At 44.0% G+C, this 23,939-nt stretch overlaps 1 protein-coding gene across 3 annotated transcripts in view; it reads left to right on the top strand.

Moving 5' to 3' along the window:
* Positions 1 to 23,939, top strand: part of TM4SF18 (transmembrane 4 L six family member 18) — a 182,002-nt gene that overhangs the window by 143,239 nt on the left and 14,824 nt on the right. Inside the window, exon 1 of one of the 3 annotated variants that reach the window (XM_077290841.1) lies at positions 14,033 to 14,285. The exons of the other annotated variants lie outside the window; for them this stretch is intronic. Within the exon in view, the coding sequence (XP_077146956.1) occupies positions 14,109 to 14,285 (177 nt within the window). The 5' untranslated portion in view covers positions 14,033 to 14,108. Of the gene's footprint in view, positions 1 to 14,032; positions 14,286 to 23,939 lie in introns of those variants that run through there. 3 annotated transcript variants of the gene reach the window in all.

Below are 23,939 nucleotides of genomic sequence, written 5' to 3'. Positions count from 1 at the left end.
CTGCGGTCTTCTGCTCCTCTCTCTGTTGCGGTAACCCCGTGACACTTGGCCCCTTTGCACTGAAGTCTAATTTGCAGAAATCTTCAAATGGTAATTAAAGAAGAACCACAAAATGTTTTTCTTCACCAAAGGTATCAATTATTGATGAGCGAACATGTGTTATCTGAGTATCTTGGTTGTGCTCAAATATGTGCAAGTCTCTGCAGCTGCATTATTCGCGAGTCGCGACTGTTTAGACAGCCACAACACATGTAGGGATTGACTGTTCGCTCATCAATAGTATCAATGTAATAATATTACAGCACCAATACAGCCATGTCTTTACTTTACATTACAAAATTGTGCTAACAAGTTCCCTTTTAACATTTTAGGCTCCATTTACTGCTTGTTCAATCGACAGTCCAAATCTTAGCTAGCTCATTAGTTTTCCTGGTGTTTGGATTTTCACTTTTTCCACTTGTCCATGTATCTTACTATATTTTTACTCTGTTTACATGCTGTCACTTTTGCACTATTTTTGCAGTGTTTTCCTACCATTCCAGTCTTTTTTATTACGTCATTACCATTATCTGATATTATTGCTCTCTGAGTTTTGTTCACTATGGTTGTCAGTGCTGGAGGCTTTTTTTATCATACTTTGTTTTATCATTCTGAGCCACTGTTTATTACAATTATTCTTTTGGTGATCTTTATCTTACTGTAAGGTTTCTCTTACTGAGAGTGTTGGGGGACACTCGCTTGACCGCGATATTTAAGCACACAGCACGGGTTTATAAAAGAAAGCAGTCCATACGGTTTATTAAGCCACATAAACCGGGTTAAGCACAGTTCATTACATAGAATACAACAGGCACCAACAGTCTCTTTGGTACCTGACGGGAGCTCCTGCTCCACCTTGCCGACTCTTCCAACAGCCTTTGGGTAAGCTGCCTAACGGGGATCACCAACTCGCCTGGTCCATACACAGTAGTCAGTCCAGATCTCACCGAAGGACTCCAGCTTCCCCACACTCTGTTCACACTCTTCTGGGTAAGCTGCCTAACGGGGATCCCCAACTTGCCTGTCCGGCACACAGTAGTCAGTCCGGACCTCACCGAAGGACTGCAGCTTCCCCACACCGTAACGGACACTGGCTCTGCAGATCCTGGTCGTCACCTCGTTACCACAGGTCCTGGACCCCGTCCTCCACCTATCAGCTTAGGTCCTGGACCCCGTCCTCCACCTATCAGCTTAGGTCCTGGACCCCGTCCTCCACCTGTCACAACAGGTCCTGGACCCCGTCCTCCACCTGTCAGCTTAGGTCCTGGACCCCGTCCTCCACCTATCAGCTTAGGTCCTGGACCCCGTCCTCCACCCGTTACCTCAGGTTACCAGGATCACGCCAGTGGCCTAGTCCACGTTCTCAGGTGCTCTCCGGACCCTAGTCATTCCTAGGCCAATCCAGCACCATTCGGGACCCTAGTCATTCCTAGGACAGTCCCCGGGACCCTAGTCATTCCTAGGGCAATCCCGCACCGTTCCCAGGTGCTTGCAGGACCCTGGTCATTCCCAGGCCAATCCAGCACCTTCACCAGTCAGGTCCATACACAGGTTCCACACAGGAACCACACAGGACCTGCCGGACACGCCTCCCATGTGACCCACATCCTGGTCACATTATATACCTGAAACCACACCCCTGGATGTGTGTGTGGATGTGTGGCTAGTCTGACCCTCCCGTCTCTCATGACTAGCCTAGTAAGTCACCCAAACTTAACTATACACATTACAGAAACTCTTGAGGGTCTACAGGTCCCAGCATAAACACAAAACATCAGACTTACTACGCAGACTCCCTCTGCGACACATATCGGCCATTCACAACACTGCCGATCACAGGTTCACCACGAATATCACCACAACAGATACGCCTCCATGCATATCCCGCAGAGCGCACAGAGCGCCCCCTAACTGCCACAGGGGTCACTACACCATCACATATATCACATTACCTTTTCACTAATATTGTTCTGCAGAGTCGGTGTAGGTATGGTCATTTGTACATTTTTGGCATACTCCATATTTACTCCTTTTTAGCCTTTTGGATTTCTGAGTGTTTTCATCCATGTTTATCTCTAGCTTTTTGATATATAAAAATTATCTGTTATATTTTATCTGTGATCCTCCGTATAAACACATCTCTTCTTGTTTTCTGTTTTGGATAACCAAAGAGAAAAATAGCACCAAAGAAACCAAATTTTTTTATTATTATAAAAATAGGAATTTTATTAAGTCAAAAGGAGAAAAGAGGGAGACACAAAAAGTGCAAATAGGGTCTTATCAAACGTTACACAAAGTTGCCCACCAAGAGAACTACTCACCTGGTGAGATTGAAGGAAGGACATATATTAATGGCGGCTGCTGCAGATCCACAGGTCAGTGCAAGACCTGATTGAAACACACACTTAGGTAGGAGAAAAAAGGATCATCCCCGCGCTGCCGCAAGAAGAATTCCAAAAATTGTAGAGGTTTCAACGTGGTTTATTGTACGCGTTTCAGGGTTCAGGTGACCCCTTCATCAGAACATACCACAAATATTGTACAAGAGTCATAGGTATACAGGGTTTGAGTACATGTCAGTATTTGGAAGCAACGCCCAATGGATCAGATAACACCCAGTGTCAGAGTTCAGGCTCATCAGGAAGTTCACATGACAAGATTAAAAATCATCAGAGAAATACAAATTTATATTTTACACATTTAGCCTTATTTTTGTTTATAGGATAACAAAAATTGAAAAGAGAGAAGGAAAAAAAAAAGAGAAGAACGGTCTCACTGAGAATGGAACCGAACTCACATCGTAAAAAATGAAACAAATTCAGAGGTGAAGGCATTTACTTTGAGCTACTGAGCTGGAAGGATAGACTCTTGGAGAACACAGGTTGTCAGTGTTGAACCATAGTTAAAATACTTCTTTATTAATAAATATTAAAATAATTTTTTTGTATTAAAAGTGGAAATGTGTTTGTCAAATTATTTGGGAGTATGTCATACCACAAAAAGAAATAATTAAGGAACGGGGAGTTAAAACACTGGAGCATACACCAAATGAGGATCACTTCGCTAGGAGAGAGAGAAAATGGGCACATCTGATCAATTCATGGAGAGTCCAGAGGACAAATGCTCCCCCAGTCGTATGGAATAAAGCTGACGGGTTCAAGTGCCAGCAGGGTGCAAAAAAGGGGTTCGGCTTCCCAGAAAGCCACAGAAACTTAATGATTTAGACAAAGAAGAAGCACATAGACATAATATATAAATATAAGCAAAACCTTACAGCCATTAAAACTTAGTATTAAAATCATTTAGGTAATTTTTAGTTCTACAAATATATATAAAATATTCTAATAATATATAAATAGATATAAAAAATATAAATAAATATATATACAGTGGGGCAAAAAAGTATTTAGTCAGTCAGCAATAGTGCAAGTTCCACCACTTAAAAAGATGAGAGGCGTCTGTAATTTACATCATAGGTAGACCTCAACTATGGGAGACAAACTCAGAAAAAAAAATCCAGAAAATCACATTGTCTGTTTTTTTATCATTTTATTTGCATATTATGGTGGAAAATAAGTATTTGGTCAGAAACAAACAATCAAGATTTCTGGCTCTCACAGACCTGTAACTTCTTCTTTAAGAGTCTCCTCTTTCCTCCACTCATTACCTGTAGTAATGGCACCTGTTTAAACTTGTTATCAGTATAAAAAGACACCTGTGCACACCCTCAAACAGTCTGACTCCAAACTCCACTATGGTGAAGACCAAAGAGCTGTCAAAGGACACCAGAAACAAAATTGTAGCCCTGCACCAGGCTGGGAAGACTGAATCTGCAATAGCCAACCAGCTTGGAGTGAAGAAATCAACAGTGGGAGCAATAATTAGAAAATGGAAGACATTCAAGACCACTGATAATCTCCCTCGATCTGGGGCTCCACGCAAAATCCCACCCCGTGGGGTCAGAATGATCACAAGAACGGTGAGCAAAAATCCCACAACCACGCGGGGGGACCTAGTGAATGAACTGCAGAGAGCTGGGACCAGTGTAACAAGGCCTACCATAAGTAACACACTACGCCACCATGGACTCAGATCCTGCAGTGCCAGACGTGTCCCACTGCTTAAGCCAGTACATGTCCGGGCCCGTCTGAAGTTTGCTAGAGAGCATTTGGATGATCCAGAGGAGTTTGGGGAGAATGTCCTATGGTCTGATGAAACCAAACTGGAACTGTTTGGTAGAAACACAACTTGTCGTGTTTGGAGGAAAAAGAATACTGAGTTGCATCCATCAAACACCATACCTACTGTAAAGCATGGTGGTCGAAACATCATGCTTTGGGGCTGTTTCTCTGCAAAGGGGCCAGGACGACTGATCCGGGTACATGAAAGAATGAATGGGGCCATGTATCGTGAGATTTTGAGTGCAAACCTCCTTCCATCAGCAAGGGCATTGAAGATGAAACGTGGCTGGGTCTTTCAACATGACAATGATCCAAAGCACACCGCCAGGGCAACGAAGGAGTGGCTTCGTAAGAAGCATTTCAAGGTCCTGGAGTGGCCTAGCCAGTCTCCAGATCTCAACCCTATAGAAAACCTTTGGAGGGAGTTGAAAGTCCGTGTTGCCAAGCGAAAAGCCAAAAACATCACTGCTCTAGAGGAGATCTGCATGGAGGAATGGACCAACATACCAACCACAGTGTGTGGCAACCTTGTGAAGACTTACAGAAAACGTTTGACCTCTGTCATTGCCAACAAAGGATGTATTACAAAGTATTGAGATGAAATTTTGTTACTGACCAAATACTTATTTTCCACCATAATATGCAAATAAAATGATAAAAAAAACAGACAATGTGATTTTCTGGATTTTTTTTTCTCAGTTTGTCTCCCATAGTTGAGGTCAACCTATGATGTAAATTACAGACGCCTCTCATCTTTTTAAGTGGTGGAACTTGCACTATTGCTGACTGACTAAATACTTTTTTGCCCCACTGTATATATATATATATATATATATATATATATATATATATACCGTATATACTCGAGTATAAGCCGAGATTTTCAGCCCAAATTTTTGGGCTGAAAGTGCCCCTCTCGGCTTATACTCGAGTCACGGTCGGCGGCTGAGGGGGAGAGAGGTCTGTCATATACTTACCTGCTTCCGGGGCTCCTGGCGCTGTCCCTGCAGTCCCACGGTCTTCGGGTGCCGCAGCTCTTCCCCTGTTCAGCGGTCACGTGGGACCGCTCATTAGAGAAATGAATATGGACTCCACTCCCATAGGGGTGGAGCCGCATATTCATTTCTCTAATGAGCGATAATGGTGACTGCTGATAGAGGAAGAGGCTGCGGCACCGAAGACCAGCTGTCCGGGGGAAGGAGCGGGACGCCGGGAGCAGGTAAGTATTACATATTCACCTGTCCGCGTTCCACACGCCGGGCGCCGCTCCATCTTCCCGGCGTCTCTCCGCACTGACTGTGCAGGTCAGAGGGCGCGATGACGCATATAGTGTGCGCACCGCCCTCTGCCTGATCAGTCAGTGCAGAGAGACGCCGGGACGGGACGCTGAGGAGCTGCAAGCAAGAGAGGTGAGTATGTAATTTTTTTTTTATTGCAGCAGCAGCAGCAGCAATGGCACATCTTTCTATGGTACATCTTTCGGGCAATAATGAACGGTGCAGAGTACTATATGGCACAGCTATGGGGCAATAATGAACGGTGCAGAGCACTATATGGCACAGCCATGGGGCAATAATGAACGGTGCAGAGCACTATATGGCACAGCTATGGGGCAATAATGAACGGTGCAGAGCACTATATGGCACAGCTTTCTATGGTACAGCTATGGGGCAATAATGAACGGTGCAGAGCACTATATGGCACAGCTTTCTATGGGGCAATAATGAACGGTGCAGAGCACTATATGGCACAGCTTTATGTGGAGCATCTATGGGGCCAAATGAACGGTATGGAGCATCTATTTTTATTTTTGAAATTCACCGGTAGCTGCTGCATTTTCCACCCTAGGCTTATACTCGAGTCAATAAGTTTTCCCAGTTTTTTGTGGCAAAATTAGGGGGGTCGGCTTATACTCGGGTCGGCTTATACTCGAGTATATACGGTATATGAAAAAATAGTCAGCCCACATACATTAAAAGCCTGCAAAAATCAGATAAAAACTTCAGTAATTTCATTAAGACCATGAGGTTTCAGGCTGCCTAGCGTGTAAATTCAATAAACCTCTTTTCTGTTCAGCTTCATGACTCTATTAGGGACATGTGCTGAGATATGATCAATAGAACTAATTTTTACAGCTTTAAAATCTTTATTATGTACCAAGGTATAGTGCCTAGAAAGGCCATGGGTAAGGAGACCATTTTTTATAGTATATCGATGTGAATTAAGTCGGAGGTGTAATGCTTGTGTAGTTCTCCCGACATATTGTTTTCCGCAGGGGCATTCAATAACATAAATCACAAAATTGGAGTTGCAGTTCAAGAAAAAGGGGACCATAAAACTCTTTGGTAGTGAAACAAATAATATTCTTAGTTTTGTGATTAATACTGAGGCAGCAAACGCAATTCTTGGTACCACATTTAAATATGCCCTATGGTCTCAATCCCTATATTGAATAAATTCCTTGCAAGGAATCCCTCGATCACATTCCGAAGGGCTCCCACTATCAGGGACCTAATAGCCCCCAGTTGCCTGAAACGAAATATTAATGCCAATGAGGTTTCAAATAAGGGCATATTACGTCAGATGTTGTTAATTCCGTTCTTGGGCTCCCTCCTGTGGTTATGAATGGTACTTTTGTGAGTTCTGCCCTTGGGCTCCCTCTGGTGGTTTTGAGTGGAACTGCTGCTCCTTGAGTTTAGCCTTAGCAGCTGCTTTCACTAATCGGCTCCCCTGGCCTTGCTATTTAACTTGGCTCTGGTCTGCAATTCATGCCAGCTGTCAATGTTTTCTGGGTTAGATTCAGACCTTTCCTTGGATTTCTCTGATGACCTGTCCATTTCTGCATAAGATAAGTTCTTGCTAGTTCTTGGGTTGTTCCTTTGCTTTGGATTTACTGCTCAGTTTAAGTTATGTATCTTTTTGTCCAGCTTGTCACCATGAAATATTCTGGCTAGCTGGAAGCTCTGGGGAAGCAGATTTGCCCCTCCACACCGTGAGTCGGTGTGGAGACTATTTTTGTAAACTCTGCGTGGATTTTTAGTTTTTAATACTGACCGCACAGTATTCTTTTCTATCTCTGTCTATCTAGATTAAAAATTGGCCTCCTTTGCTACAATCTGTTTTCATTTCTGTGTGTGTCATTTCCCTCTCCACTCACAGTCAATATTTGTGGGGGGCTATCTTTCCTTTTGGGAATTTCTCTGAGGCAAGATAGTTTTCTGTTTCCATCTTTAGGGGTAGTTAGTTCTTAGGCTGTGACGAGGTGTCTAGGGAGAGTCAGGAACACTCCACGGCTATTTCTAGTGTTGGTGTTAGGAGTAGGAACTGCGGTCAGTAAAGCTACCACCTCCTCAGAGCTTGTCCATGATTTGTTTTACCCACCAGGTCATATCAGTGCTGCTCCGTAACCACCAGGTCATAACAGTACAGCTGGCCCACAATGTGTTAAATGCATCTCAAAAGAGGGAAAAGAAAGTTCTGAGTCATTTTTTTTTTCTTTGTAGCTTGTTTTGTCTTTTTTTTTTCCCCTTAATCTTTGGGTGGTTCAGTATTCTGGTGCTGATATGGAGGTTCAGGGTCTGTCCTCGCGTGTCGATCATCTTGCTGCAAGGGTACAGAGTATCCAAGATTATGTTGTTCAGACTCCTGTTTCTGAGCCTAGAATTCCTATTCCTGATTTGTTTTCTGGGGATAGATCTAAATTTTTTAACTTTAAAAATAATTGCAGATTGTTTTTTGCTCTGAAACCCCGTTCCTCTGGTGACCCCATTCAGCAGGTGAAGATTGTCATTTCTCTGCTACGTGGCGACCCGCAGGACTGGGCATTCTCCCTTGAGCCAGGGAATCCTGCATTGCTCAATGTAGACGCATTTTTTCAAGCACTCGGACTGCTCTATGACGAACCTAATTCTGTGGATCAGGCAGAAAAAATCTTGTTGGCTCTGTGTCAGGGTCAGGAAGCAGCAGAAGTATACTGCCAGAAGTTTAGAAAGTGGTCTGTGCTTACAAAATGGAATGAGGATGCCCTGGCGGCTATTTTCAGAAAGGGTCTTTCTGAAGCCCTTAAAGATGTTATGGTGGGGTTCCCCACACCTGCTGGTTTGAACGAATCAATGTCTCTGGCCATTCAGATTGATCGGCGCCTGCGCGAGCATAAGGTGGTGCACCATATGGCGGTGTCCTCTGGGCAGAGTCCGGAGCCTATGCAATGTGATAGGATTTTGACTAGAGCAGAACGGCAGGAATTCAGACGTCAGAATGGGCTGTGTTTTTACTGTGGTGACTCTACTCATGCTATTTCTGATTGCCCGAAGCGTACTAAGAGGGTCGCTAGGTCTGTTACCATTAGTACTGTACAGCCTAAATTTCTCTTGTCTGTTACCCTGATTTGCTCATTGTTGTCCTTTTCTGTAATGACATTTGTGGATTCTGGCTCTGCCCTGAACTTAATGGACTTAGAATTTGCCAAACGCTGTGGTTTTTCCTTGGAGCCTTTGCAGAGCCCTATTCCCTTGAGGGGGATTGATGCTACGCCATTGGCCAAGAATAAACCTCAGTACTGGACACAGTTGACCATGTACATGGCTCCAGCACATCAGGAAAATATTCGCTTTTTGGTCTTGCATAATTTGCATGATGTTGTTGTGCTGGGTTTTCCACGGTTACAGGTACATAATCCGGTGCTGGATTGGAAATCTATGTCTGTGACTAGTTGGGGTTGCCAAGGGATGCATTGTGATATTCCTTTGATGTCAATTTCCTCTTCCTCCTCTTCTGAAGTTCCTGAGTTTTTGTCGGATTTCCAGGATATATTTGATGAGCCCAAGTCCAGTTCCCTACCTCCTCATAGGGACTGTGATTGTGGTATTAACTTGGTTCCTGGCTGTAAGTTCCCTAAGGGTCGACTTTTCAATCTGTCTGTGCCAGAGCATGCCGCTATGCGGAGTTATGTAAAGGAGTCCTTAGAGAAGGGGCATATTCGCCCGTCTTCGTCCCCGTTGGGAGCGGGGTTCTTTTTTGTTGCCAAGAAGGATGGCTCCTTGAGGCCCTGTATAGATTATCGCCTTCTCAATAAGATCACGGTCAAATTCCAGTACCCTTTGCTTTCTGATTTGTTTGCTCGGATTAAAGGGGCTAGCTGGTTTACCAAGATCGACCTTCGAGGGGCGTATAATCTTGTTCGTATTAAACAGGGTGATGAATGGAAAACAGCATTTAATACGCCCGAAGGCCATTTTGAATATCTTGTGATGCCTTTCGGGCTCTCTAATGCTCCATCTGTGTTTCAGTCCTTTATGCATGATATTTTTCGGGAGTATCTGGATAAATTCATGATTGTATATTTGGATGATATTTTGGTTTTTTCTGATGATTGGGAGTCTCATGTGAAGCAGGTCAGGATGGTATTTCAGATCCTTCATGCTAATGCATTGTTTGTGAAGGGGTCTAAGTGCCTTTTTGGAGTTCAGAAGGTTTCTTTTTTGGGTTTCATTTTTTCTCCCTCGGCTATTGAAATGGACCCTGTTAAGGTCCAGGCCATTCATGATTGGACTCAACCCACATCTGTGAAGAGCCTTCAGAAATTTTTGGGCTTTGCTAATTTTTATCGCCGCTTCATTGCTAATTTTTCTACTGTGGTTAAACCTCTGACCGATTTGACAAAGAAAGGTGCTGATGTGGTGAATTGGTCCTCTGCGGCTGTGGAGGCCTTTCAGGAGCTTAAACGTCGTTTTACTTCTGCCCCTGTGTTGCGTCAGCCAGATGTTTCTCTCCCTTTTCAGGTTGAGGTTGACGCTTCTGAGATTGGGGCAGGAGCCGTTTTGTCTCAGAGAAGTTCTGATGGCTCTTTGATGAAACCGTGTGCTTTCTTCTCCAGAAAGTTTTCGCCTGCTGAGCGTAATTATGATGTCGGCAATCGGGAGTTGTTGGCTATGAAGTGGGCATTTGAGGAGTGGCGACATTGGCTTGAGGGAGCTAAGCATCATGTTGTGGTCTTGACCGATCATAAGAATCTGATTTACCTCGAGTCTGCCAAGCGGTTGAATCCTAGACAGGCTCGATGGTCTCTGTTTTTCTCCCGTTTTGATTTTGTGGTCTCGTATCTTCCGGGATCTAAGAATGTGAAGGCTGATGCCCTTTCTTGGAGTTTTTTGCCTGATTCTCCGGGAGTCCTTGAGCCGGCTGGTATTCTCGGGGAGGGGGTGATTCTTTCTGCCATCTCCCCTGATTTGCGGCGGGTGCTTCAGGAGTTTCAGGCTGATAGACCTGACCGCTGTCCAGTGGGGAAACTGTTTGTTCCTGATAGATGGACTAGTAAGGTAATTTCTGAGATTCATTGTTCTGTATTGGCTGGTCATCCTGGGATTTTTGGTACCAGAGAATTGGTTGCCAGGTCCTTTTGGTGGCCTTCCTTGTCGCGGGATGTGTGTTCTTTCGTGCAGTCCTGTGGGACCTGTGCTCGGGCCAAGCCCTGCTGTTCCCGTGCTAGTGGGTTGCTTTTGCCTTTGCCGGTCCCTGGGAGGCCCTGGACGCATATTTCCATGGATTTTATTTCTGATCTTCCTGTTTCTCAGAAGATGTCTGTCATCTGGGTGGTTTGTGACCGGTTTTCTAAGATGGTCCATTTGGTACCTTTGCCTAAGTTGCCTTCCTCCTCTGATTTGGTTCCATTATTTTTTCAGCATGTGGTTCGTTTGCATGGCATTCCGGAGAATATTGTGTCTGACAGAGGTTCCCAGTTTGTTCTAGGTTTTGGCGGTCCTTTTGTGCTAGAATGGGCATTGATTTGTCTTTTTCTTCAGCATTTCATCCTCAGACAAATGGCCAAACAAAGCGAACCAATCAGACCTTGGAAACCTATTTGAGATGCTTTGTGTCTGCTGATCAGGATGGTTGGGTGACCTTCTTGCCGTTGGCCGAATTTGCCCTTAATAATCGGGCTAGTTCGGCTACCTTGGTTTCGCCTTTTTTTTGTAACTTTGGTTTTCATCCTCGTTTTTCTTCGGGGCAGGTTGAGCCTTCGGACTGTCCTGGTGTGGATTCTGTGGTGGACAGGTTGCAGCGGATTTGGACTCATGTGGTGGACAATTTAACGTTGTCTCAGGAAAAGGCTCAACGTTTTGCTAACCGCCATCGGTGCGTTGGTCCCCGGCTTCGCGTTGGGGACTTGGTCTGGTTGTCTTCTCGTCATGTTCCTATGAAGGTTTCTTCCCCTAAGTTCAAGCCTCGCTTTATTGGTCCTTATAAGATTTCTGAAATTATCAATCCGGTGTCTTTTCGTTTGGCCCTTCCAGTTTTTTTTTCCATTCATAATGTGTTCCATAGATCTTTGTTGCGGAGATATGTGGTGCCCATGGTCCCCTCCGTTGACCCTCCTGCTCCGGTGTTGGTTGAGGGGGAGTTGGAATATGTGGTGGAGAAGATTTTGGATTCTCGTCTTTCGAGGCGGAGGCTTCAGTATCTGGTCAAGTGGAAGGGTTATGGCCAGGAGGATAATTCTTGGGTTGTTGCCTCCGATGTCCATGCTGCCGATTTGGTTCGTGCTTTTCATTTGGCTCGTCCTGATCGGCCTGGGGGCTCTGGTGAGGGTTCGGTGACCCCTCCTCAAGGGGGGGTACTGTTGTGAATTCCGTTCTTGGGCTCCCTCCTGTGGTTATGAATGGTACTTTTGTGAGTTCTGCCCTTGGGCTCCCTCTGGTGGTTTTGAGTGGAACTGCTGCTCCTTGAGTTTAGCCTTAGCAGCTGCTTTCACTAATCGGCTCCCCTGGCCTTGCTATTTAACTTGGCTCTGGTCTGCAATTCATGCCAGCTGTCAATGTTTTCTGGGTTAGATTCAGACCTTTCCTTGGATTTCTCTGATGACCTGTCCATTTCTGCATAAGATAAGTTCTTGCTAGTTCTTGGGTTGTTCCTTTGCTTTGGATTTACTGCTCAGTTTAAGTTATGTATCTTTTTGTCCAGCTTGTCACCATGAAATATTCTGGCTAGCTGGAAGCTCTGGGGAAGCAGATTTGCCCCTCCACACCGTGAGTCGGTGTGGAGACTATTTTTGTAAACTCTGCTTGGATTTTTAGTTTTTAATACTGACCGCACAGTATCCTTTTCTATCTCTGTCTATCTAGATTAGAAATTGGCCTCCTTTGCTAAAATCTGTTTTCATTTCTGTGTGTGTCATTTCCCTCTCCACTCACAGTCAATATTTGTGGGGGGCTATCTTTCCTTTTGGGAATTTCTCTGAGGCAAGATAGTTTTCTGTTTCCATCTTTAGGGGTAGTTAGTTCTTAGGCTGTGACGAGGTGTCTAGGGAGAGTCAGGAACACTCCACGGCTATTTCTAGTGTTGGTGTTAGGAGTAGGAACTGCGGTCAGTAAAGCTACCACCTCCTCAGAGCTTGTCCATGATTTGTTTTACCCACCAGGTCATATCAGTGCTGCTCCGTAACCACCAGGTCATAACAGTCAGAAGGATCACCTAGCGCTGTCTCCTCACGTGCACCAACGTTCTGCACCCCATGGGGGCACGTAAGGTCAGCTTGGTGCAGTTTCACACAGACACCGCCTGTCCACACAGGACCAGGGAGGCACGGGGAGTGTGAGGATGATCTTAGCTGGCTCATGGTGTAAGATCTGTCACGCACAGCCTTTTAAGTTTTGACCCCCTGCTGAGCTAGGTGTCCTGTTACAGCTGCACAAAGGAAGGGGATAATCCCATGCCAAATAGGATTCAAATGATTGACATGAAATTATGCATCCAATATTATTCACAACTACAATGTGTGACAAAGTATGCAATAAAAAAAAACTCCAGCTCATTGCACTGGCTAGGAGATCCTGCTAGGTTCTCCGGTACATGGAAATATGGACTCATTGGTAATATGAACCAGAAAAATCAATCAATTCAACACATAGTCCGATTCACTTAATAACTTCAGCTTTAATGCATGTTATTAGCAATACACCAAGTCCGCTGTATCAGGTCAACGTGTTTCAAATGCTTAGTTCTGAATCATAGCAAAGTGCCAAGGAATGCACCAAGATTTTAGCGCACGTTTCTGGCACAAAACAAGATAATAGGTGAAGTAAGCTTATGCTAATCTAGGTTCATCAAACGCCATAAGTCAGTATCATAAATTTGCCACAGTTTATACGGAACCTGTCATATGCAATAACACTATTTACATGAAGATATGGGGTCAATCTGCAGGTAAAAAGCGTTAAAATGCTACCTGGCCGTCTTACTGAAAGTGCGGCTGTCGGGTGGAAATAAACTTGTAGCACCTCCCAGAAGTCCTGATGCTGCTGTCACGGGGAAGGTAGAGGGAGCTCTTACAGTCACCGGTCACTATACTGTGATCAATTCCTGACACTTTGAATGGCATTTGACTATAACTCTGTGGCCATATGTACAATAATTTAGAAGTCTTTAGTAATAAATATATTTCCATTAATAATGTGTCTATGTGGAACAGGAATTTTCCTGACATTTTAATTTTATTGAAAACCTGTAAAGTCACCAATAATGCATACTTTACTACACATATCAAGTTCGATGGGACAGAGGATAGATTTTTTCTACATTTCATTATGCAATTATTTGAATTTCAGCTTTGTGTAAAACACTGCATCATAACTACATGTATGAATCCAGCCTAGAAATTACTTCACTTTTAAGCAGTCACGGTTTCTTGTTCAGTCCAGATCTCCCATAAATACTGCTGTCACTTATGTGTCTGCTGTACTGTTTGTGAGTCAACGATTGTGTGTACTGGTTCATCTCCCAGCAACTTGCTCGTTCAGCTGCTGCTTTGTCCACTTACTCAGCCACGTGCAGAAACCATAGTGATGTTATACAAGCCCGGCGCTCTGTGTATTAGGTCGTTGCTATTCAAAGATGTTTCTTAAGAATTGCTCAGAATATTCCATTCTTGCTGTTATTCCTCTGGCCGTATGGAGCATTGTTGTGAATATCCTGCTATACTTTCCAAATGGGGAGAACATGTATGCTGCCAACAATCAGCTCACAAATTATGTCTGGTATTTCCAAGGCATCTGTTTTGGGGGCATTTTGGTAAGTATCGTATTCTGTCTCATTGCATTGACTGCTGGGTACACTTAATAATGTGAAACTATGTGGGATTTAGAAAATAGCGAAGACTAGTGAGCAAGAGATGGAAGCTTTCTATAAGATTAGGACTTTACACATATAACTGCTACCATGTAACATGCACTTGCCGGTCTCTATCTATCTTTCTATCTATCATCTATCTAGAAAGCGTGAATGTCAATACGTAACTGTCTAAGGATCTGTTCACATGTCCGTGTGGGAGTTCCGTTTATCTCTTCTGTTATAGGAATAGACAAATGGAATTCAGAACAAAAATAATTCATTTCCCAAAATTGACGCAAATAGAAGCTGAAGGTCACCATTAACCCGTTCATGACCCAGCCTATTTTGACCTTAATGACCTGGCCGTTTTTTGCAATTCTGACCAGTGTCCCTTTATGAGGTAATAACTCAGGAACGCTTCAACGGATCCTAGCGATTCTGAGATTTATTTTTTCGTGACATATTGGGCTTCATGTTAGTGGTAAATTTAGGTCGATAATTTCTGAGTTTATTTGTGAAAAAAATGGAAATTTGGCGAACATTTTGAAAATTTCGCAATTTTTACATTTTTAATTTTTATTCTGTTAAACGAGAGTTATGTGACACAAAATCGTTAATAAATAACATTTCCCACATGTCTACTTTACATCAGCACAATATTGGAAACAAATTTTTTTTTTGCTAGGAAGTTATAAGGGTTAAAATTTGACCAGTGATTTCTCATTTTTACAACAAAATTTACAAAACCATTTTTTTAGGGACCACCTCACATTTGAAGTCAGTTTCAGGGTTCTATTTGGCAGAAAATACCCAAAAGTGACACCATTCTAAAAACTGCACCCCACAAGGTGCTCAAAACCACATTCAAGAAGTTTATTAACCCTTCAGGTGTTTCACAGCAGCAGAAGCAACATGGAAGGAAAAAATGAACATTTAACTTTTTAGTCACAAAAATGATCTTTTAGCAACATTTTTTTTTATTTTATCAAGGGTAAAAGGAGAAACTGAACCACGAACGTTGTTGTCCAATTTGTCCTGAGTACGCCGATACTTCATATGTGGGGGTAAACCACTGTTTGGGCGCACGGCAGAGCTCGGAAGGGAAGGAGCGCCATTTGACTTTTTGAATGAAATATTGGCTCCAATCTTTAGCGGACACCATGTCACGTTTGGAGAGCCCCCGTGTGCCTAAACATTGGAGCTCCCCCACAAGTGACCCCATTTTGGAAACTAGACCCCCCAAGGAACTTATCTAGATGCATAGTGAGCACTTTAAAGCCCCAGGTGCTTCACAGAAGTTTATAACGCAGAGCCGTGAAAATAAAAAATAATTTTTCTTTCCTCAAAAATGATTTTTAGCCTGGAGTTTTTTATTTTCCCAAGGGTAACAGGAGAAATTGGACCCCAAATGTTGTTGTCCAGTTTGTACTGAGTACGATGATAACCCATATGTGGGGGTAAACCACTTTTGGGCGCACGGCAGGGCTCGGAAGGGAAGGCATGCCATTTGGCTTTTTGAATGGAAAATTAGCTCCGATCTTTAGCGGACACCATGTCGCGTTTGGAGAGCCCCCGTGTGCATAAACATTGGAGCTCCCCAACAAGTGACCCCATTTTGGAAACTAGACCCCTAAGGAACTTATCTAGAAGCATAGTGAGCACTTTAAACCCCCAGGTGCTTTTAGCCTCAATTTTTTCATTTTCACATGGGCAACAGGATAAAATGGATCCTAAAATTTGTTGGGCAATTTCTCCTGAGTACACCGATACCTCACATTGGGGATAAACCACTGTTTGGGCACATGGTAAGGCTCGGAAGGGAAGGAGCGCCATTTGACTTTTTGAATGAAAAATTATCTCCATCGTTAGCAGACACCATGTTGCGTTTGGAAAGCCCCTGTGTGCCTAAACATTGGAGCTCCCCCACAAGTGACCCATTTTGGAAACTAGACCCCCCAAGGAACTTATCTAGAAGCATATTGAGCACTTTAAACCCTCAGGTGCTTCACAAATTGATTCGTAAAAATGAGAAAGTACTTTTTTTCACACAAAATTTCTTTTAGCCTCAATTTTTTCATTTTCACATGGGCAACAGGATAAAATAGATCCTAAAATGTGTTGGGCAATTATTCCTGAGTACATAGATACCTCATATGTGGGGGTAAACCACTGTTTGGGTGCACGGCAAGGCTCGGAAGGGAAGGCGCACCATTTGACTTTTTGAATGGAAAATTAGCTCAAATCGTTAGCGGACACCATGTCGCGTTTGGAGAGCCCCTGTGTGCCTAAACATTGGAGCTCCCCTACAAGTGACCCCATTTTGTAAACTAGACCCCCCAAGGAACTTATCTAGATGCATAGTGAGCACTTTAAACCCCCAGGTGCTTCACAGAAGTTTATAACGCAGAGCCGTGAAAATAAAAAATAATTTTTCTTTCCTCAAAAATGATTTTTAGCCCAGAATTTTTTATTTTCCCAAGGGTAACAGGAGAAATTGGACCCCAAATGTTGTCCAGTTTGTCCTGAGTACGATGATACCCCATATGTGGAGGTAAACCACTGTTTGGGCGCACGGCAGGGCTCAGAAGGGAAGGCATGCCATTTGGCTTTTTGAATGGAAAATTAGCTCCAATCATTAGCGGACACCATGTTGTGTTTGGAGAGCCCCTGTGTGCCTAAACACTGGAGCTCCCGAACAAGTGACCCCATTTTGGAAACTAGACCTCCCTAGGAGCTAATCTAGATGTGTGGTGAGCACTTTGAACCCCCAAGTGCTTCACAGAAGTTTATAACGCAGAGCCATGAAAATAAAAAATAATTTTTCTTTTCACAAAAATGATTTTTTAGCCCACAATTTTTTATTTTGCCAAGGGTAACAGGAGAAATTGGACCCCAAAAGTTGTTGTCCAGTTTCTCCTGAGTACGCTGATACCCCATATGTGGGGGTAAACCACTGTTTGGGCACACGTCGGGGTTCGGAAGGGAAGTAGTGACGTTTTGAAATGCAGACTTTGATGGAATAGTCTGCGGGCATCATGTTACGTTTGCAGAGCCCCTGATGTGCCTAAACAGTAGAAACCCCCCACAAGTGACCCCATTTTGGAAACTAGACCCCCCAAGGAACTTATGTAGATATGTGGTGAGCACTTTGAACCCCCAAGTGCTTCACAGAAGTTTACAACGCAGAGCCGTGAAAATAAAAAATCATTTTTCTTTCCTCAAAAATGATGTTTTAGCAAGCAATTTTTTATTTTCTCAAGGGTAACAGGAGAAATTGGACCCCAATAGTTGTTGCCCAGTTTGTCCTGAGTATGCCGATACCCCATATGTGGGGGTAAACCACTGTTTGGGCACAAGTCGGGGCTCGGAAGGGAAGTAGTGACGTTTTGAAATGCAGACTTTGATGGAGTGGTCTGCGGGCGTCGCATTCCATTTGCAGAGCCCCTGATGTACCTAAACAGTAGAAACCCCCCACAAGTGACCCCATTTTGGAAACTAGACCCCCAAGGAACTTATCTAGATGTGTAGTGAGCACTTAGAAACCCCAAGTGCTTCATAGTAGTTTACAACGCAGAGCCGTGAAAATAACAAATCATTTTTCATTCCTCAAAAATTATGTTTTAGCAAGCAATTTTTTATTTTTGCAAGAGTAACAGGAGAAATTGGACCCCAAGAGTTGTAGTCCAGTTTGTCCTGAGTACGCTGGTACCCCATATGTGGGGGTAAACCACTGTTTGGGCACACGTCGGGGCTCAGAAGTGAAGCAGTGACGTTTTGAAATGCAGATTTTGATGGAATGGTCTGCGGGTGTCACGTTGCATTTGCAGAGCCCCTGATGTGCCTACAGAATAGAAACCCCCCACAAGTGACACCATTTTGGAAACTGGACCCCCCCAAGGAACTTATCTAGATGTGTTGTGAGCACTTTGAACCCCCAATTACTTCACAGAAGTTTATAACGCAGAGCCGTGAAAATAAAAAATAATTTTTCATTCCTCTAAAATTGTTTTAGCAAGCAATTTTTTATTTTCGCAAGGGTAACAGGAGAAATTGGACCCCAATAATTGTTGTCCAGTTTGTTCTGAGTATGCTGGTAGCCCATATGTGGGCATAAACCACTGTTTGAGCGCACGTCGGGGCTCGGAAGGGAGGGAGCACCATTTGACTTTTTGAACGCAAGATTGGCTGGAATCAATGGTGGCACCATGTTGCATTTGGAGACCCCTGATGTGCCTAAACAGTGGAAACCCCTCAATTCTAACTCCAACACTAACCCCAACACACCCCAAACCCTAATCCCAACTCTAGATATAACCCTAACCCCAATACACCCCTAACCACAATCCTAACCCAACACACCCCTAACCCTAATCCCAACCCTAACCCTAATCCCAACCCTAACCACAACCCTAACCCCAACACACCTCTAACCCTAACCATAACCCTAAACACAAGCCTAATCTTAACCCTATTTCCAACCCTAGCCCTAATTCCAACCCTAACTCTAATTCCAACCCTAACCCTAAGGCTATGTGCCCACATTGCGGATTCGTATGAGATTTTTCCGCACCATTTTTGAAAAATCCGCAGGTAAAAGGCAATGCATTTTACCTGCGCATTTACTGTGGATTTCCAGTGTTTTTGTGCGGATTTCACCTGCAGATTCCTATTGAGGAGCGGTTGTAAAACGGAATCCACACAAAAAATTGACATGCTGCGGAAAATACAGCACAGCGTTTCCGTGCGGTATTTTCCGCACCATGGGCACAGTGGATTTGGTTTGCAGTAGGTTTACATGGTACTGTAAACCTGATGGAAAACTGCTACGACTGCGGATTGGCCGCTGCGGATCCACAGCCAAATCCGCACCATGTGTGCACAGTCTAATGTAACCTTAAGGCCATGCGCACACGCTGCGGATCCGCAGCGGATATGACGCTGCGGATCCGCAGCAGTTTTCCCAAAGTTTACAGTACCATGTAAACCTATGGGGAAAAAAACCCGCTGTGCACATGCTGCGGAAAAATCTGCGCGGAAACGCAGCAGATTATTTTCCGCAGCACGTCAATTCTTTCTGTGGATTCCGCAGCGGTTTTCAACCTGCACCAATAGAAAAGTGCAGTTGAAAACCTGCAGAGGAATCCGCAGAAGAAACCGCGAGAAAATCCACAGTGAAAACCGCAGTGATTTTGCACTGCGGATTTTCCAAATCCGCTGCGGAAAAATCCGCAGCAGAATCCGCAACGTGTGCGCATGGCCTAAAACCCTAACCCTAACCCTAGTGGGGTAAAAAAAAATATATATATATATTTTCTTTATTTTTATTATTGTCCCTACCTATGGGGGTGATAAAGGGGGGGTTCATTTACTATTTTTTTTATTTTGATCACTGTGATAGGTTTTATCACAGTGATCAAAATGTACTTGTACCGGCCGGCAGATCCGGCGGGCGCACTGCGCATGCGCCCGCCATTTTGGAAGATGGCGGCGCCCATGAAGAAGACGGACGGACACCGCGAGGCTCGGTAAGTATGAGGGGGGGGGATCGGAGCACGGGGGGATCGGAGCACGGGGGGGTGGATCGAAGCACAGGGGAGCGGACAGGAGGACGGGGGAGCGGGCAGGCGGACGGAGGGGAGTACGGGGCAGAAAGGAGGACTGGGGAGGCGATCGGTGGTGGTGGGGGGGCAGATTAGGTTTTCCAGCCATGGCCAGTATTGCAGCATCGGCCATGGCTGGATTGTAATATTTCACCATTTTCAGGTGAAATATTACAAATCGCTCTGATTGGCTGTTTCACTTTCAACAGCCAATCAGAGCGATCGTAGCCACGGGGGGGGGGGGGGGGTGAAGCCACCCCCTCTGGGCTGAAGTACCACTCCCCCTGTCCCTGCAGATCGGGTGAAATTGGAGTTAACCCTTTCACCCGATCTGCAGGGACGCGATCCCTCCATGACGCCACATAGGCGTCACAGGTCGGATTGGCACCGACTTTCATGACGCCTACGTGGTGTCATGGGTCGGGAAGGGGTTAACCCCTTTACCCCAAAGGGGTGTTTGCATGTTAATGACCGGGCCAATTTTTACAATTCTGACCACTGTCCCTTTATGAGGTTATAACTCTGGAACACTTCAACGGGTCACGGTGATTCTGACATTGTTTTCTTGTGACATATTGTACTTCATGTTAGTGGTAAAATTTCCTTGCCATTACTTGAGTATATTTGTGAAAAAAACAGAAATTTGGAATTTTCATTCCCTTAAATCACAGAGATATGTCACACAAAATACTTAATAAATAACATTTCCCACATGTCTGCTTTAAATCAGCACAGTTTTGGAACCAATTTTTTTTTTGTTAGGGAGTTATAAGTGTTAAAAGTTGACCAGCAGTTTCTCATTTTTACAACACCATTTTGTTTTTAGGGACCAAATCACATTTGCAGTCACTTTGAGGGGTCTATATGATAGAAAATACCCAAGTGTGACACCACTTTAAAAACTGCACCCCTCAAGGTGCTCAAAACCACATTCAAGAAGTTTATTAACCCTTCAGGTGTTTCACAGGAATTTTTGGAATGTTTAAAAAAAACAAACTGAACATTTAACTTTTTTTCACAAAAAGTTTACTTCTGATCCAATTTGTTTTATTTTACCAAGGGTAACAGGAGAAATTGGACCTCAAACATTGTTGGGCAACTTGTCATGCTTTTCAATGCAAAATTGGCTGGAAATGAGATAGGACGCCATGTCTCATTTTTGTAGAGCCCCTGATGTGCCTAAACATTGAAATCCCCCACAAGTGACACCATTTTGGAAACTAGACCCCCCAAGGAACTTATCTAGATGTGTGGTGAGCACTTTGAACCCCCAAGTGCTTCACAGAAGTTTATATTGTAGAGCCGTAAAAATTAAAAATCTTATTTTTTTCACAAAAATGATTTTTTTGCCCCCAATTTTTTATTTTCCCAAGGGTAACAGGAGATATTGGACCCCAAAAGTTGTTGTACAATTTGTCCTGAGTACGCTGATACCTCATATGTGGGAGAAAACTACTGTTTGGGCGCATGGCAGAGATCAAAGAGAAGTAGCGTTTTGGAATGCAGACTTTGATCGAATGGTCTGTGGGCATCACGCTGCATTTGCAGAGCCCCTGATGTACCTAAACAGTAGAAACCCGCCACAAGTGACCCCATATTGGAAATTAGACCCCCCAAGAAACTTATCTAGATTGTGGTGATCACTTTGAACCCCTAAGTGTTTCACAAAAGTTTATAACGCAGAGCCATGAAAATAAATAATCTTATTTTTCCACAAAAAATAATAATAATTTTAATAATAATTTTTATTTATATAGCGCCAACATATTCCGCAGCGCTTTACAACTTATAGAGGGGACTTGTACAGACAATAGACATTACAGCATAACAGAAATCACAGTTCAAAACAGATACCAGGAGGAATGAGGGCCCTGCTCGCAAGCTTATAAACTATGAGGAAAAGGGGAGACACGAGAGGTGGATGGTAACAATTGCTTTAGTTATTTGGACCAGCCATAGTGTAAGGCTCGGGTGTTCATGTAAAGCTGCATGAACTAGTTAACAGCCTAAGTATGTAGCAGTACAGACACAGAGTGCTATTAACTGCATAAAGTGTATGAGAACACGATGCGAGGAACCTGATTATGTGTTTTGGTTTTTTTTTCTATTTTTAATAGGCCACACAGGGATAGTTAGGTTGATGAGTTGAGGCTGTAGGCCAGTCTGAACAAATGCGTTTTTAGGGCACGCTTAAAACTGTGGGGATTAATCGTATTAACCTAGGTAGTGCATTCCAAAGAATCGGCGCAGCACGTGTAAAGTCTTGGAGACGGGAGTGGGAGGTTCTGATTATTGAGGATGCTAACCTGAGGTCATTAGCGGAGCGGAGGGCACGGGTAGGGTGGTAGACTGAGACCAGAGAGGAGATGTAGGGTGGTGCTGAGCCATGGAGTGCTTTGTGGATGAGGGTAGTAGTTTTGTACTGGATTCTGGAGTGGATGGGTAGCCATTGTAATGACTGGCACAAGGTAGAGGCATCGGTGTAATGGTTGGTGAGGAATATGATCCTGGCAGCAACATTCAGGACAGATTGGAGCGGGGAGAGTTTGGTAAGAGGGAGGCCGATTAGTAGAGAGTTACAATAGTCCAGACGGGAATGAATAAGAGAAACAGTAAGAGTTTTTGCAGAGTCGAAAGTAAGAAAAGGACGAATTCTAGAAATGTTTTTGAGATGCAGATAAGAAGAGCGAGCCAGTGATCGGATGTGGGGGGTGAATGAAAGCTCGGAATCAAGGATGACCCCAAGGCAGCGGGCATGTTGCTTTGGAGTAATGATTGAACCGCACACGGAGATGGCAATGTCAGGCAAAGGTAAAAATATTTTTTAGCCCCCAGTTTTGTATTTTCCCAATGGGTAACAGGAGAAACTGGACCTCAAAAGTTTTTAAAAACACACAAGTAGTCAGCTCACCTGGAAATTTTTTTCCCAAAAGTTATTGTCCAATTTGTCCTTAGTACACCGATACCCCATATGTGGGGGTAAACCACTGTTTGGGCGCATGGCAGAGCTCGGAAGGGAAGGAGCGCCATTTGACTTTTCAATGCAAAATTAGCTGGAATTGAGATAGGACGCCATGCACGTTTGGAGAGCCCCTGACGTGCCTAAACAGTGGAAACCCCCCAGAAGTGACACCATTTTGGAAAGTAGACCCCCCAAGGGAAGGAGCAACGTTTTACTTTTTCAACGCAGAATTGTATGGATTGAGATTGGACATCATGTTGCGTTTGCAGAGCACACCCCTAACCCTAATCCCAACCCCAACACACCCCTAACCCTAATCCCAACCTTAACCATACCCCTAACCCTGAGACACCCCTAACCCAACCATAAACATAATCCAAACCCTAACTTTAGCCCCAACCCTAACCCTAACTTTAGCTCCAACCCTAACCCTAACTTTAGCTCCAACCCTAACCCTAATGGGAAAATGGAAATAAATACATTTTTTTATTTTATTTTTCCCTAACTAAGGCGGTGATAGTGAGAGGTTTGATTTACTATTTATAGCTGGTTTTTATAGAGGGTTTTAATGTTTGGCAGCTGTCACACACTAAAAGACGCTTTTTATTGCTAAAAATATTTTTTGCGTTACCACATTCTGAGAGCTATAATTTTCCCATATTTTGGTCCACAGAGTCATGTGAGGTCTTGTTTTTTTGCTGGATGAGTTTTTATTGGTATCCTTTTCGGGCACATGACATTTTTTAATCACTTTTTATTGAGATTTTTGTTACGCAGAATGAACAAAAACCAGCAATTCGTGATCACATCCCTTTGCTCCAAGAGTCTCAGGGAAGCACGCAGGGAGCCCCCTCCCTGCGCGATGCTTCCCTATGCCACCGGAACGCTGCGATCATGTTTTATCTCAGTGCTCTGGGGGTTAATGTGCCAGGAGCTGTCCGTGATGGCTCCTGGCACACAGTGCTGGATGTCAGCTGTGATAGTCAGCTGACACCTGGCAGCGATCGGCCGCGCTCCCCCATGAGCGCAGCTGAAACAGTTAGACGTACTATC

Source organism: Ranitomeya variabilis, chromosome 2 (assembly GCF_051348905.1).
Source record: "Ranitomeya variabilis isolate aRanVar5 chromosome 2, aRanVar5.hap1, whole genome shotgun sequence".
In the NCBI taxonomy this organism is placed as follows: domain Eukaryota; kingdom Metazoa; phylum Chordata; class Amphibia; order Anura; family Dendrobatidae; genus Ranitomeya; species Ranitomeya variabilis.
The sequence above is the reverse complement of the archived record's forward strand: the minus strand, read 5'-3'. Positions and strand labels throughout refer to the sequence as shown.